At 44.3% G+C, this 13,367-nt stretch overlaps 1 protein-coding gene across 1 annotated transcript in view; it reads right to left on the bottom strand.

The window, feature by feature from the left end:
• The window catches only part of GRIP2 (glutamate receptor interacting protein 2), a 61,410-nt gene that overhangs the window by 18,789 nt on the left and 29,254 nt on the right, over window positions 1–13,367 (bottom strand). Inside the window, exons 21-22 of the mRNA XM_006901036.1 lie at window positions 12,074–12,251; window positions 10,431–10,536 (exon numbers count right to left, since the gene is read on the bottom strand). Coding sequence (XP_006901098.1) covers window positions 10,431–10,536; window positions 12,074–12,251 — 284 coding nt within the window. The remainder of the gene's footprint in view (window positions 1–10,430; window positions 10,537–12,073; window positions 12,252–13,367) is intronic.

Consider the following 13,367-nt stretch of genomic DNA (forward strand, 5'->3'; position numbering starts at 1 on the left):
CATGAAAAGACGATAGAACGCAGCATGAAAACTGTAATGGCTACATCTACAAGGACCTTATGCTGAGCCAAAGAAGTCAGGCATGAAAAGACGATTATTATAGTATCTTGTTGTTATTTTTGTGTGTCTTCGAGTCAGAACCAATTCAGAGCTGACCTTCCAAGTGATTTTCAGAGACTATAAACTGCACAGGAGGAGACTGCCTAGCATTCTTCCACAAAGCAGCTGGTGGATTCAAAGTGTTTGCCTTTGGACTGGCAATGTAACTCCTTACCAGCAGGCCACCAGAACTCCCTATTATATGGTATGCTGTTGTTGTGTACTGTCAAGTCAGAACAGATCCATCGCTGAGACCCTCCAGTGGGTTTTCAGAGCAGTTAATCACACAGGAGGAGACTGCTGCAGTCATCCTTCTCCTGTGGAGCAGTTGGTGAATTTGAACCACCTGCGTTCAGGATTGCAGTGCAGCTTCTTACCACTAGGCGGCCAGAGTTCCCTTTATTAAGGTATAAGACCATTATAAAAACCTTCTATATGTAAAGGCTTACACACAGAGTTCTGGATGGCTACAGAAATGGGATGAGAATGACAGGGGAATAAAAATTAATAGCTAAGATGGCTGAAAGTAAAGACAATACACAACACATTGATCAGATAATGTAATGAATGAATTATATTTCAATCTATATGTGGAACAGATCATCTGGGAGGCTGAACTTTATAAAGAGGAATCAGGCTTGGAGGAAGACTCATCAACAACTTGCATTTTGCAAACAACCTTGTTTGTTGAAACTAAGGAGGACCTGAGGCGTTTGCTGCAGAAGGTTAAGGACTGCAACCTACAATATGTATTGAAGCTCAACATCAAGAAAACAAAAGATTCTTGGCAGTGTGAAGAACAGGCGAGAACAACCCCCGGATTGGCCCAAGCCCATGCATTGCTGCATCCCCAAGTCCAGCGCCTGCATCCCGCTGCCGTCGCCACCATGCCCAAGAGAGAGGCTGAAGAAGATGTTAAGGGAGATAAAGCCAAGGTGAGGGACGATCCACAGAGGAGATCTACAAGGTTATCTACTAAACATGCTGTTCCAAAGCCAGAGCCTAAGCCTAAAAAGGCCCCTGAAAAGAAGGGAGAGAAGGTACCCAAAGGGAAAAGGAGGAAGGCTGATGCTGGCAAAGATAGGAATAACCCTGAAGAAAATAGAGAAGCCAAAACAGACCAGGCACAGAAAGCCAAAGGTGCTGGAGATGCCAAGTGAAGTGTGTGCATTTTTGATAACTGCACTTCTGGTGACTGTAAAGTTTGAAATACTATTTTTATCAAGTTTTATAAAAATGCAGAATTTTGTTTTACTTTTTTTTTTTAAAGCTGTGTTGTTAGCACACAGAACACTTGATTGTTTTTTTGGGAAAGGGGAAAATGTCACTAACAGTATGTCTCTGAAGCTGAATTGACATGAATGAAAACATCTTTACCTTGTAGCTTTGAGACACTTCTTGGTTGTCAGGAGGAAGGATTCTCTGGTGTTGACACATTAGCGAACTTGGCACAAATGCCTTGTGATGTGCAAAAACAAAAATCTGTTTTTATGTCCTCTTCTCCCTCTGCCTTCAGCATAGACTTGACTCCCATAAATCCAGAGGCCTTTTGGATATGATCCCCCCAAGAAATTGATTATCATTTTTTCAGGCATTCTGGACTTTTCTGATGGCATCCGAATAGCATTCCTCAAAAGAGCACTGGGTTTTTAAAATTTTTTTTCCTTTTAAAGATTGTGGATCTTAAGATTGGTAATTCTGCCATTCTTCCCCCCCCATTTTTCTGAAAGTCAGGGTCGGCTTGTGAAAAGTTGTTAAACTACAAGCTAAATATGAAATGTCAACCCTCACTCTAAACTTTCCCTGTTCAGAGCATTAAATGAAGATTTCATTGGGTTTTATGGTGGTTTTCTGATTTTGGTAGTCCACTGAAGAAGGGAGTTTGAAAGTTGTTCTATACTGTTAACAACTGTCTGCCCATGTCCTGCTTAAAATATCATGATTGTTTATGAAAAGTATCTTTAATAAAGCTGAATACAATTTGGCTTGGAGAAGAAAAAAGAAAACAAAGGATTCTCACCACCAGGCCAATTGGAAGCATCATCATAGATGGTGAAGACACTGAGATTGTTAACAGCTTACGCTTGCTTGGTTCCACAATCAACACTCTTGGTACCAGTACCCAGGAAATCAAAAGATGATTTACACTGGGAAAATCTGTGGTCAAGGACTTCTCCAGAGTACTGAAGCAGCAATGAAGTCAGTCTAGAGACTAAGGTGCACCTGGCCCAAGTCTTCGCAATTACTTCCTATACATCAGAGGGATAGATAGTGACTAACGATGATAGAAGAAGAACTGATGCCTTTGAGTTGTGGTGTTAGATATGAGTATTAAACATACCCTGGACTACTAAGAGAACAAACAAGTTTGTCCTGGAGAGGGTGAAGCCAGGTTGTTCCTTGGAGGCAAGGATTGTGAAGCTCCATTTCACATACTGTGTGCATGTTGCCAGAAGGAACCAGTCCTTGGAGAGGGACATCATGCTTGGAGGGGTGGAGTTCCAGAACAAAAGAGGAAAAACCTCGATGAGATGGATTGACTCAGTGACTGCGGTAAGGGGAGTAGGTGTGTTGGAGACAATGAAATTGGCTCAAGATAGAGCAAGGTTCAGAGTTGGTGTACAGAGGGTCACTATGTGTTGCAAGTGACTCAACAGCACATAACAATAACATTGTTATTAATGCTATAAAATGTATATAAATGATTACATGAAATTGTAACTGCAATGTCATGAAACGAAATGTGTAAGAATAATCAAATGAAAAAGTAGTATGATTTGTAAACTTTTTCTTAAATATAAAAAAACCCAAAATTTCTTTTCCAAAAAGGATTGTCACAAACATTAAAAACCCCAAAATTTAGTAACTTCAAATCTGTAGTATAGAGAGTGGAAATGAATTCTTTAAAAATACATCAATATTAAAGGAAATATGAGTGATTTATAGTACAGAGAAAACAAGACAAGTAGAAAATATAAAATTAGACGCTAGAATTAAGTTTCATTTAGAAGGAAAAATTGAAATTGTCAACAACTTCATTTGACCTGGATTCACAATCAACATCTGTGACAACAAGAGTCAAAAAATCAAAGACACGTTGCATTGCAAAACTCTGCTGTTAAAGAGCAAGGATATCAAGTTAAAGACTAATAAGCACCTGATCCAAGCTATGGTGTTTTCTTTTTTTCTCTTTTTAAAAAATTAATTTTAATGAAAATTTATAGAGACTTTGAATTTCCATTCATTCATTCATTGTTACACTTTTCTCCCTGTCCACCCCTCCCCCTCAATTCACTCTTCTCCTTGAAAAGTAAAAGAAAAATTCTTTCATTGTTATACAATCCCTCCACCCCCTCCCAAGTCCACTCCACTACGCAGCCTTCATTCTGGACTCCTGTCATGACAATAATACCTAATCATATATCCCTTTTAAACAGCTTTCTCCCTCATTTGTTTCAAAGCAGTATACATAATTTATTCCATCTTTCTCAGTCTCCCCTCAGCCTCAATGTCAGTTCTGTTTTACAACAATGGCACTATGCAATATTTGTCCTTTTGTAACTGAGACATTTCACTCAGCATAATGTCCTCCATGGTCACCCATTTTGTATAATATTTCATTAGTGTCTTGTTTTTCAATGCAGCATAGTATTCCATTTGTGAGTATACCAGAAAAGCTATGGTATTCTCAGTTGCTTCCTAGACACCCCGTTGACTTTGACTCTGCCACATGACTAGGAAGGACCATGCAGTATGGTGTGTTAGTCTATCAGCAAAGAGACTGGCTGGTCTCTCCATTCCACTAGTTTTAAATTGAGCAGATTCAGTGGCAGCATGGGAATCTCAACATTATCAAGGAAGAGGAAGCAGTGCAAGTCCTTAGGGGGCCAGAGATCTCAACCAGAGCAGGATCAATACAAGAGTGACAATAGCCTCAGCAGGGAACCAGAAAACAGCACAAGATAGGGTGACTTGGGACTGCTGCCCCACTGAACCAGAGCCAGAGATCTTCATGCAAGTTTGCTACAGGACTAAGAAAAGATACCATGCTGACAGCAATAAGAGAACTTTCTAACACCGACCTAAGCTATGAGTCTGAAGGTCAAAAGGCCTGTGACCATGCTTGAAGAGCTGTCTGGACTGAGGGATTTCCTTCTCTTGCTAACATTCTTAAACACTCCCATAACCAATTGCAATGGATTTTGGAACCAGTAGAGGAGTGATATTGGTGTTGGATGTTGTTGATGGAGACAGTTGCTCTTTGTGGGGTTAGCAGAAGTGAGGCTCAGACATCTGCATGCTCCTACACTCATTTTACAAATACTTAAAGTGTTAAAAATTGATCATGGATTTATAGAAAACTAACTAATTAGCCCCAAAGGTTAGAGCCCTGGATCAACTTGTGTCTGCCTAAAGACATGTCCACCACTGGTCTGTCCATTTGCTGCATGGTGGTGCTTTCCTGTGCTGCTATGATGCTAGAAGTCATGGTACCAGTATTTCGAACACCAGAAGGGTAGTCGATGGTGAATTTGTTTTGGTAGAGCTTAGAGGATAAGAAGCAGGACTGGCTTTGAAGCAATTGTTGCAATTCCATGAACAGCTGTGAAACATTGTCCAGTGACACAAGAAGATGAGGCTCTCAGGTTAGAAGGCACAGAAACAATTAGGAAGAGCTGCCTTCTCATAGTCGAGTCTCACATTAAGATGTGAATGGAGTAAAATTTTAAGCCAATGGAAGACCCTTATTTTCTACTGCAACATGAAGAACAGCTGCAAACACCCTTTAGTAACTGGAATGTGGAATGCACAAATGCTCGATCATCTCAAGAGACAGCTACATGATCAAGAACCACTGATACTGAAGGGAAAAGTCCAAGCTGCATGGAAGGTATTGGCAAACAATTAGGCTCCAGGAATTGCAGGAATGCTAATTGCGGCAATTCAATAAAAAGATGCAAACTTGTACAACCGTATTCACCAAACCAGAAATTTAGAAGAAAGGTACCTGGTCTACCTACAGGAAGAGATCCATGTTTCTGTCAGTTCCATAGAAAGGTGATGCAACAGAAAACAGTAATTATTGAAAAATATAATATTACACACCTGTAAAATGTTACTGAAAATAATTTAAAATACAGTTGAAGTAGTACATCAACAGGGAACTGCCAGAACTTCAAGTTGGCTTTGGAAGAGGCTTTGATGTCATTATGGGTCTTGGCTAAATGCAAACAATATAAGATGTTTATTTGTGTTTTATTGACTACATAAAGGCATTCAATTGTATAGAACATAAAGTACTATGGATAGCACTGAGAAGAATGGGAATCCCAGAACACTTAATTGTACTCTTGTGAAATCTTTATATAGACCAAGAGGTAGCTGTCAGAACAGAACAAGAAAAAAAAAAACTATATGGCTTACAATAAGGAAAATTATGCATCAGGGTTGTATACTTTTACCCAGGATTGTAAATATTTATCTGTATGCTGAACAAACATCTGAGAAACTGGACTATATGGCACCAAGATTGGAGGAAGACTTGCAGATGATATAATTATGTTTGTGTGAAGTAAAAAAGTCTTACAGCACTTTTTTATAGCATTTTTACAGCATTTTCTGAAGAAAATCAAAGACTAGAGATTCACTGTGAATCCTTCAATATCAAGGGGGTGGGGATCCTCACCACTGGATCAACAGGCAACATCACGATAGATGGAGAAAAGACTGAATTTGTCACTGATTTCATTTTACTTGAATCCACAATCAATAGCAGCAGTCAAGAAATCAAATGACTTTTTTCAGTGGGCAAATCGCTTTCAAGGTCTTCTTTAAAGAGCTAAAGTACAAGGATGACTCCTTAAAGACGAAAGTGTGTCTCACTCAAGTCATAGTATTTTTACTTACTTCCTTTGCATCTAAAAGTTGGACAAGGAATGAATAAAGAAGACTGAAGAAAAATTGATGCTTTTGAATTGTGGTGTCAGTGAAGAGTACTGAATATCACAAGAACTTAAAAAGAATAAACAAATCTGTTTTGGAAGAGATCGATATTTATTCCCATTCCAAAAAGAGGTAACCTGACAGAGTGTGCAAATTATTGAACAATATCACTGATACTACATGCAAGAAAGATTCTGTTGAAAATTATCCAAAAATTATTGGACCAGTATATCAGCAGAGAACTACCAGATATGCAAGCTGGGTTTGGAAGAGGCTGTTGCCCTAGGGACATTACAGCCAATATTTGATAGATCTTAGCTGAAATCAGAGAGTACCAAAGGAATGTCTATCTGTGTTTCATTGACTACGCAAATGCATTTTTCTATGTGGATCACAACAAACTGTGACTAACCTTGAGAAGGATGGGAATCCCAGAACAGTTGATTGTTCTCATTAGAAACCTATACTTGGACGAAGAAAAAGTAGTCAGAACAGAGTAAAACAATACTGCATGGTTCAGGATCAGGAAAGGTATGCATCAGGGATGCATCCTGTATCCATACTTTTCAATCTGTATGCTGAACAGATCATCCTGGAGGCTATACTTTATGAGTAAGAACACAGCATCAGGATTGGAGGAAGACTCATCAATAACCTGCATGATGCAGATGACACAACCCTGCTTGCGGAAACTAAGGAGGACCTGAGGCATTTGCCGCAGAAAGTCAAGGATTGCTGCCTTCAATATAGATTGAAGCTCAACATCAAGAAAACAAAGATTCTCACCACTGGGCCATCTTGATTGATGGAGAAGAGATTGAGATTGTTAAAAATTACAGCATGATTCCACAATTAACACTCTTGACACCAGCAATCAGGAAATCAAAAGATGAACTGCATTGGGGAAAAATTGCTGTCAAGGACCTCTCTAGAGTACTGAAGAGCAATGATGTCAGTCTGGTGACTAAGGTGCACCTGATCCAGGCCATGGTCTTTGCAATTACTTGCTATACATCAGAGAGCTGAATAATAACTAAGGATGACAGAAGAAGAATAGATACCTTCGAGATGTGTGCTGGAGAAGAGTGTTGAACATACCATGGACTGCCAAGAGAACGAATTGGTCTGTTCTGGAGAGAGTGAACCAAGGTGCTCCTTGGAGGCAAAGATTTTGAAGCTCTATCTCACATACTTTGGGCATGAGCCAGGAGGCCCCAGTCCTTGGAGAAGGGAAGATATCTTGCTTAGAAGGGTAGAGGGACAGTGCAGGAGAGGAAGACCCTAGATAAAATGGATTGACTCAGTGTCTGGGGTAATGGGATTAGGTATATTGGAGATGATGAGATTGACTCAGGATAGGGCAGGGTTCAGAACTATAGTGCATAGTTGAGTCGACAGCACATTACAAGAACAACAAAACAATCTTGTTTCCCGAAAGTGAAGATGACTTGAAACATTGCAGAAGATCAGAGATTATAGCCTTCAATGTGGATTACATCTCTACATCAAGAAAACAAAAATCCGCACCACTGAATCAACAGACAACATCATGATGGAGAAAACACTGAAATTGTCAACGATTTCATTTTACTTCAATTCATAATCAAAATTTGGAGTAACAGCAATCAAGAAATCAAACGACCTTTTGTATTGAGAAAACCTTCCATTAAGGACCTCTTCAAAATGCTGAAGAGTCAGGATGTCAGTCCAGAGACTAAGGTGCACCTGACCCAAGACACTGTCTTTTCGATTACTAGTTACGCATCTGAAAGTTGGAGAATGACTAAGAATGACAGAATAGGAATCAATGCCTTTGAGCTGTGGTGTGGGAGATGACTACTGAATATTCCGTGGACTGCCAAAAGAATAAACAAGACACTCTTACTTGAAGTGCAATCAGAGTGCTCCTTACAAGGAAGGATGGTGAAACATACTTTGGGCATGTTGTCAGAAGGGGCCAATAATTGGAAAAAGAGATCATACCTGGAAGGGTGGTGCATCAGCAAAAGAGAGGAGACTCTCAACAAGATAAGAATGGCATAGTGACTGAGACAATGTGCTTGAGCATATCAGAGATCGTAAGGTTGATGCAGGATAGGGCACGGTTGTCCACAAGGTTGCTAGGAGTTGTAGACAATTTGATTGCACCTAGCAACAACTGCTTTCTATGTCTGTGAAAATTGGACAATGAATAAAGACCCTAGAAGAATTTCTACTTTTGAATGGTGATATTAGCAAGGAATATTGACTATACTATGGACTGCTATGGGAGTCTCTCTCCACCCTGGAAGTTGGCTGGCTGACTGGCGGGATGGCTGGCATCTCTATGGCGGCTCGACTTTGGTGGCAGTCAAGGCAAGGGAAGTTTCTGGGGTCCTTTTTGCTATGTGGGAATGCTCTTTTTTACCCTTCAAAAGTGGGTGGGCGGCCCATGGCCTTAAAAAAGGGGGAAGTAAGAGTGGAGCCTGCAGAGCTTGCTCCAGGCCGTAGATTAAAATCCTGTAGGGCCCTCGTCTTGAAATTATTTTTGGTGAAACATTCTTCTACATCATATAGCCTTGGTGTTTCCACTTGCCGGACAGAGGTAATTTGTGGTCCCTGTGAAGCTGAACACTGTGACACTGACATGTCAAATGGGATGGATAACTGTTACCCATGGTGGACAGTGTTTGGTGGCACTCCCGGCTAAAACAAGCTTGGAAGCAGAAGGGCATCCACTTCCGTAATAGCTTTCCTCGGGAAACCCTACGAACCGGGAGAAAGGATGAAAGTCACGCAAGTGTCAAGGACTTTCGTTCACAAGGTCGCTATGAGTCGCCTACGACTCGATGGCACTTAACAACAACAACAACATGGACTGCTATAAGAACAAGCAAATCTGTTTTGGAGGAAATACAATCAAAGTGTCCTTTGAGGCAAGGACAGTGACTCTTCATGTTGTCAGAAGAGGCTAGTCCTTGGAAAAACACATCATGCTGGGCAAAGTCAAAGGTCACAGAGAAAGAGAGGAAGACTCTTCAGAAGAGGGACTGACACAGTACCACCAGCAAAGGGCTTGAATGTTAAGAATGATGCAGGATAGAGCAAGGTTCAGACCTGTTGTTCACAGGGATACTACGAATTAACAGCACTTAACAACAACTGATTAGGACACAAGAAAATTAAGGGTCTAAAAAAGGGGGGAAAATCCTTTACATATAAATAAAGTAGAAGAAAAATATTTAAGCTTAACAGAGAAATGAGTCAAGATAGAAAAAGATCAAGCAGGAAAGAGAATTAACAAAACCAATAGATGGTTCTTTGAATAGCTTGTTGTTGTTGTTGTTGTGCACTGTCTAGTCAGAACCGACCCATAGCTGACCCTCTAGCAGGTTTTCAGAGGCAGTTAATTGCATAGGAGAAGACTGCCCACCCTTCTCCCGCAGAGCAGCTGGTAGATTTGAACTGCCTGCCTTTGGGATTGCAGTACAGCTTCTTGTCACTAGGCCACCAGAACTCCCTAGCAACTGGAAAAACTAACGAAGAATAAACGTCTTAATCAGCAACATTAAAAAGGAAACAGAGGCACAAATAAAACAGAAGGACAAATTCTTATGCATGTGAAAACTGGACTATGAATAAGGAAGATCAAAGAAAAATCGATGCTGTTGAACTGTGGTGCTGGCAGAGTACTGAACACGACACAGATTGCCAGAAGCACTCTCCTCGCGGAAATGCACTTAGATGACACCGTAGCAGCCAGTACAGTGAAACTGTGTCTCACATACTTGGAGTATATTATCAAGAGGGATCAGTTCCCGGAAAAGGCCATCATGTTTAGAAAGATAGAGGGTCAGGGAAGAAGAGGAACACCCTCAAGGAGATGGGTTAATACCATGACCATAACAATGGGCTTACCTACAGCAGAGACTGCAAGAATGACCCAGGATTAGCTGCATGCCCTGTGGGTCCCCTGTTCCCCTTCTCTCAATGGATTAATGATACACCCACAGGCTTCCACAGCACACACCACAAATGCATCTCCATTGCACACAGACGTCCAAACTCCTGTGCAGACACACACATTTGGAAAATACACCTTCAGTCTGTGCATGCATGAACATGCTCACACACGTGCATATGTGCATGCTACCAGGGCACACTGAATGTCATATGTGTTCACATGTCACACGCCCCAGCGTGCTGCCACGATACCTTCAATCACATTTGTAGACATCCATGCATAACCCCATGTGTGAAGACACATTGACACCGATGAGGCCACGCAAGCACACACCTAACAGACATCACACACACGTGCGAACCCCCACCAACACGCTTGCCTAGCACCCGTTCCCTCGTGCCCAGATGCGTGTGTCTCCCCCGGCCCATCAGGTGAGTGGCCATACCTCCAGTTCCCTCAACAGCTCTGACTGACCACATGACTCCAGGTCTTCAAGAGCTTCCCCAAACATTCGCCAGAAGCCCTCCTCACCAGCCGGGCCAGGAACTGGGCTGTAATGTAGGAACCAAAGAGGGTCACTCCTGGAGGTCGGGCAGGCAGGTGGGCGGGCTGAGACCCGAGGACTCTTCAGGGCCCTAAGGCCTGGCGTTGGGCTCGAGGGGCCAGAGGGTAGGCGGACAGGCAGGCGGGCGGGCGGGCGGGCATCCTCGGTGGCAGTGCAGGGGCCCCAGGGCAGTGGTTGGTGACACGGAATGAGGGGAAGACGCAGTTAGGGGCGACCAGGACTGTCGGTGGCCAGTTAGAACAGGGGCAGATGAGACGGGGTGGAGAGCTGAGACACAGGATGCCTGGGAAGAGAGACGGACGGAGAGACAACAGAAAGACAGAGAGGAAATCCACAGTGTGATCCCAGAGGACAGACTCAGGCCCACCCAGACACACACACACAGCACCGTGGGACAAGGACAGGAACAGAGCTGGAGCCAGAAGGACACAGATGGATGGAGAGGATGGAATATTTGTGTTGGGGAGGGGACACGACCATCCACAGCCTTCTATCTTGTCATCTAACCTCACTATTGGGTCAAAAATCAGGTCTCATCAGAATGGTAACAGTGGGCATTTTCACACTCGAATCTGCCATCTCGGAGGTTCCTGACATTGACAAAGCATGCTGTGGCTGGCAGTGCATATTTTCTTTTATAAAGGCAGAGCTGTTACGGTTAGCCTCAGGGAAGAGGATGCTGAATACGTGCCTCCTTCCCTTCTGGTTTTATAGAAGAGACAACTGAAGCATTCCCTGCTTGCATCAATTCTCCAGCATTCCCTGGGCCAGGCTGCTGCCTCCTGGACCCAGGGATGTGGCCCCCCGTTCTGCAGACGTTGCTGAGCCTTTCAGAAGGTGAACGAGAACCTTATGGGCATCAGACACTGAGCCAGAGTGTTACATATGAGAGATCACGTCCAGGTAATTAACCAGAGACAAGAATGTCCAGTGTCACTCAGAGGCTCACACGCGTATCTGTGGTACTAAGGGAGGGAAGGAAGAACTCCTCCAGCCTGAAAAATCTGAAGAAGCCCCTTAGCCTAGAATAAAGCCACCTCAGGGGAATCAGAGCTGCCTTTTGAGAGATGAGTAGGAACCGGCCAGGAGTGAAGGAAGGACATTCTAAGGGCAGGGGGAATGTCAGAGATGGCAAGGGGTGGTCCCTGCCCAGCAGGGCCTCCTCCTCCGGAGTCCCCCACGAGAGACTGAGCCAAGATCCAGAAAACAACTGTGCTTTCAACCCAAGATGTTTAGGGTACAAGCCCTTGCAAGGCACCCAACTGGCCACATGGGCTTGAACTGAGTCTGCAACTGAATCTTCTAAGAGCAAGAGACTGAGATTCGGGCTGGGTTGCTTGCCCACCACTTCACCTCAGGCTGCTGTGGCCCCGACAGGCCTGCCCTCTTCCCACACGGCCTTGGCAGAGATGGTGCTACCTCTTCTGAGAGGCCCTCCCTCAGGCGCCTCACTCAGGGACACATCACCCATCCACCCACGCAACCATGACTGCCCCCTCCCTCATGGCCTTCTCACCACAGACCTGGTCGGTGGCTCCCACTCATCCTCCTCTTCCTCCTCCTCAGGGAAATTCTCATCCGCAGGGGCCGGGGTGTAGCTCCTCCTGCGGGGCTCCATGGGTGGGGGGCTGCTCCTCACGCGGCTAGGCTGCCACTCCTGTGAAGCCACACTCCGGGCCGCAGTTGGTGGGGCGTAGGAACCTGGCAGGTGGAAAGGATCCCCCATGTCCTTCACCACTGTCACCTTGCTCTCTCTGTGCCCCATTCCTACTGTGTTGTGTGTGCCAGTGGAGAAGTCTCTTGAGGGCCCCAGCACCCCAGTCCGTCTCCCAAAATCTCCACGCTCCCTCTTACCCACTTTAATGTCCAACCCTGGGACCTTTAATGCGCCACCGGGCTGGGCTGGGCTGACTCCTCACAGAGAGGGAAGTTTACTTTCACCACTACCTCACTCTTGGCAGCTTGAAGCTCATGTATCAAGAAACAAACTGACCAAGGGCTCAAGAGGAGGGCTGAAACCCCGAGAAGACAAGGTCCAGAAATGGGAGCAGAGCTAAGAAACCATTGAAGCCACCTTCCAACCAAGCTCTGACCTGGGGGTGAGGTCTGGGTCACGGAAGCCAGACCATTCACTGAACCCAGACTCGTTTGTTGTGAGCCTCAACATACATTGGGGTGACCTCGTGATCTATGTGGGCACTCAGAGGGGTCCAACCTGAGCTGGATCTAGAAGGATGGGTTCCCAGCATAAGAAGGTGCTTTTTCTACCCGATCTTTAACTCATGCAACAACTGACTGAACACAGGTGTGTGAAAAGCATGGGGTGAGGCACGACGACACAGCACAAATAGGGCTGACGTGCCCCAGACCTTGTAGGGAGATCTGAACAGCCAGTCACAGAACTGTAGCCAAGGAAACCAGAGAATGGCCAGTGGGACCAACTGGTCCCTAACATTCCTTTGGGATCGCAGTCCAGCTTCTTATCACTAGGCCACCAATGTTCAACCTGTTGTTGTTGTTATGTGCCGTCGAGTCGTTTGCAACTCATAGCGACCCTATGTACAACAGCCCTAAACCCTGCTCTGTCCTGTGCCAATCGCACTGCCTGTGACACACCCATCCCGATTACCCCAGTCACTGAATCGATTCATCTCATAGAGGGTCTTCCCCTCTTGCGCCATCCCTCCACCCTCCCAAGCATGATGTCCCTCTCCAAGGACCTGTTCCTCCTTGCAACAGGCCCAAAGTATGTCAGACGGAGCCTCAGAATCCTTGCCTCCAATGAGTTGCTTGATTTAATCCTCTCCAGGATGAATC

This window comes from Elephantulus edwardii, unplaced genomic scaffold (assembly GCF_000299155.1).
Source record: "Elephantulus edwardii isolate Elephantulus edwardi_28Jun2011 unplaced genomic scaffold, EleEdw1.0 scaffold00306, whole genome shotgun sequence".
NCBI lineage: Eukaryota > Metazoa > Chordata > Mammalia > Macroscelidea > Macroscelididae > Elephantulus > Elephantulus edwardii.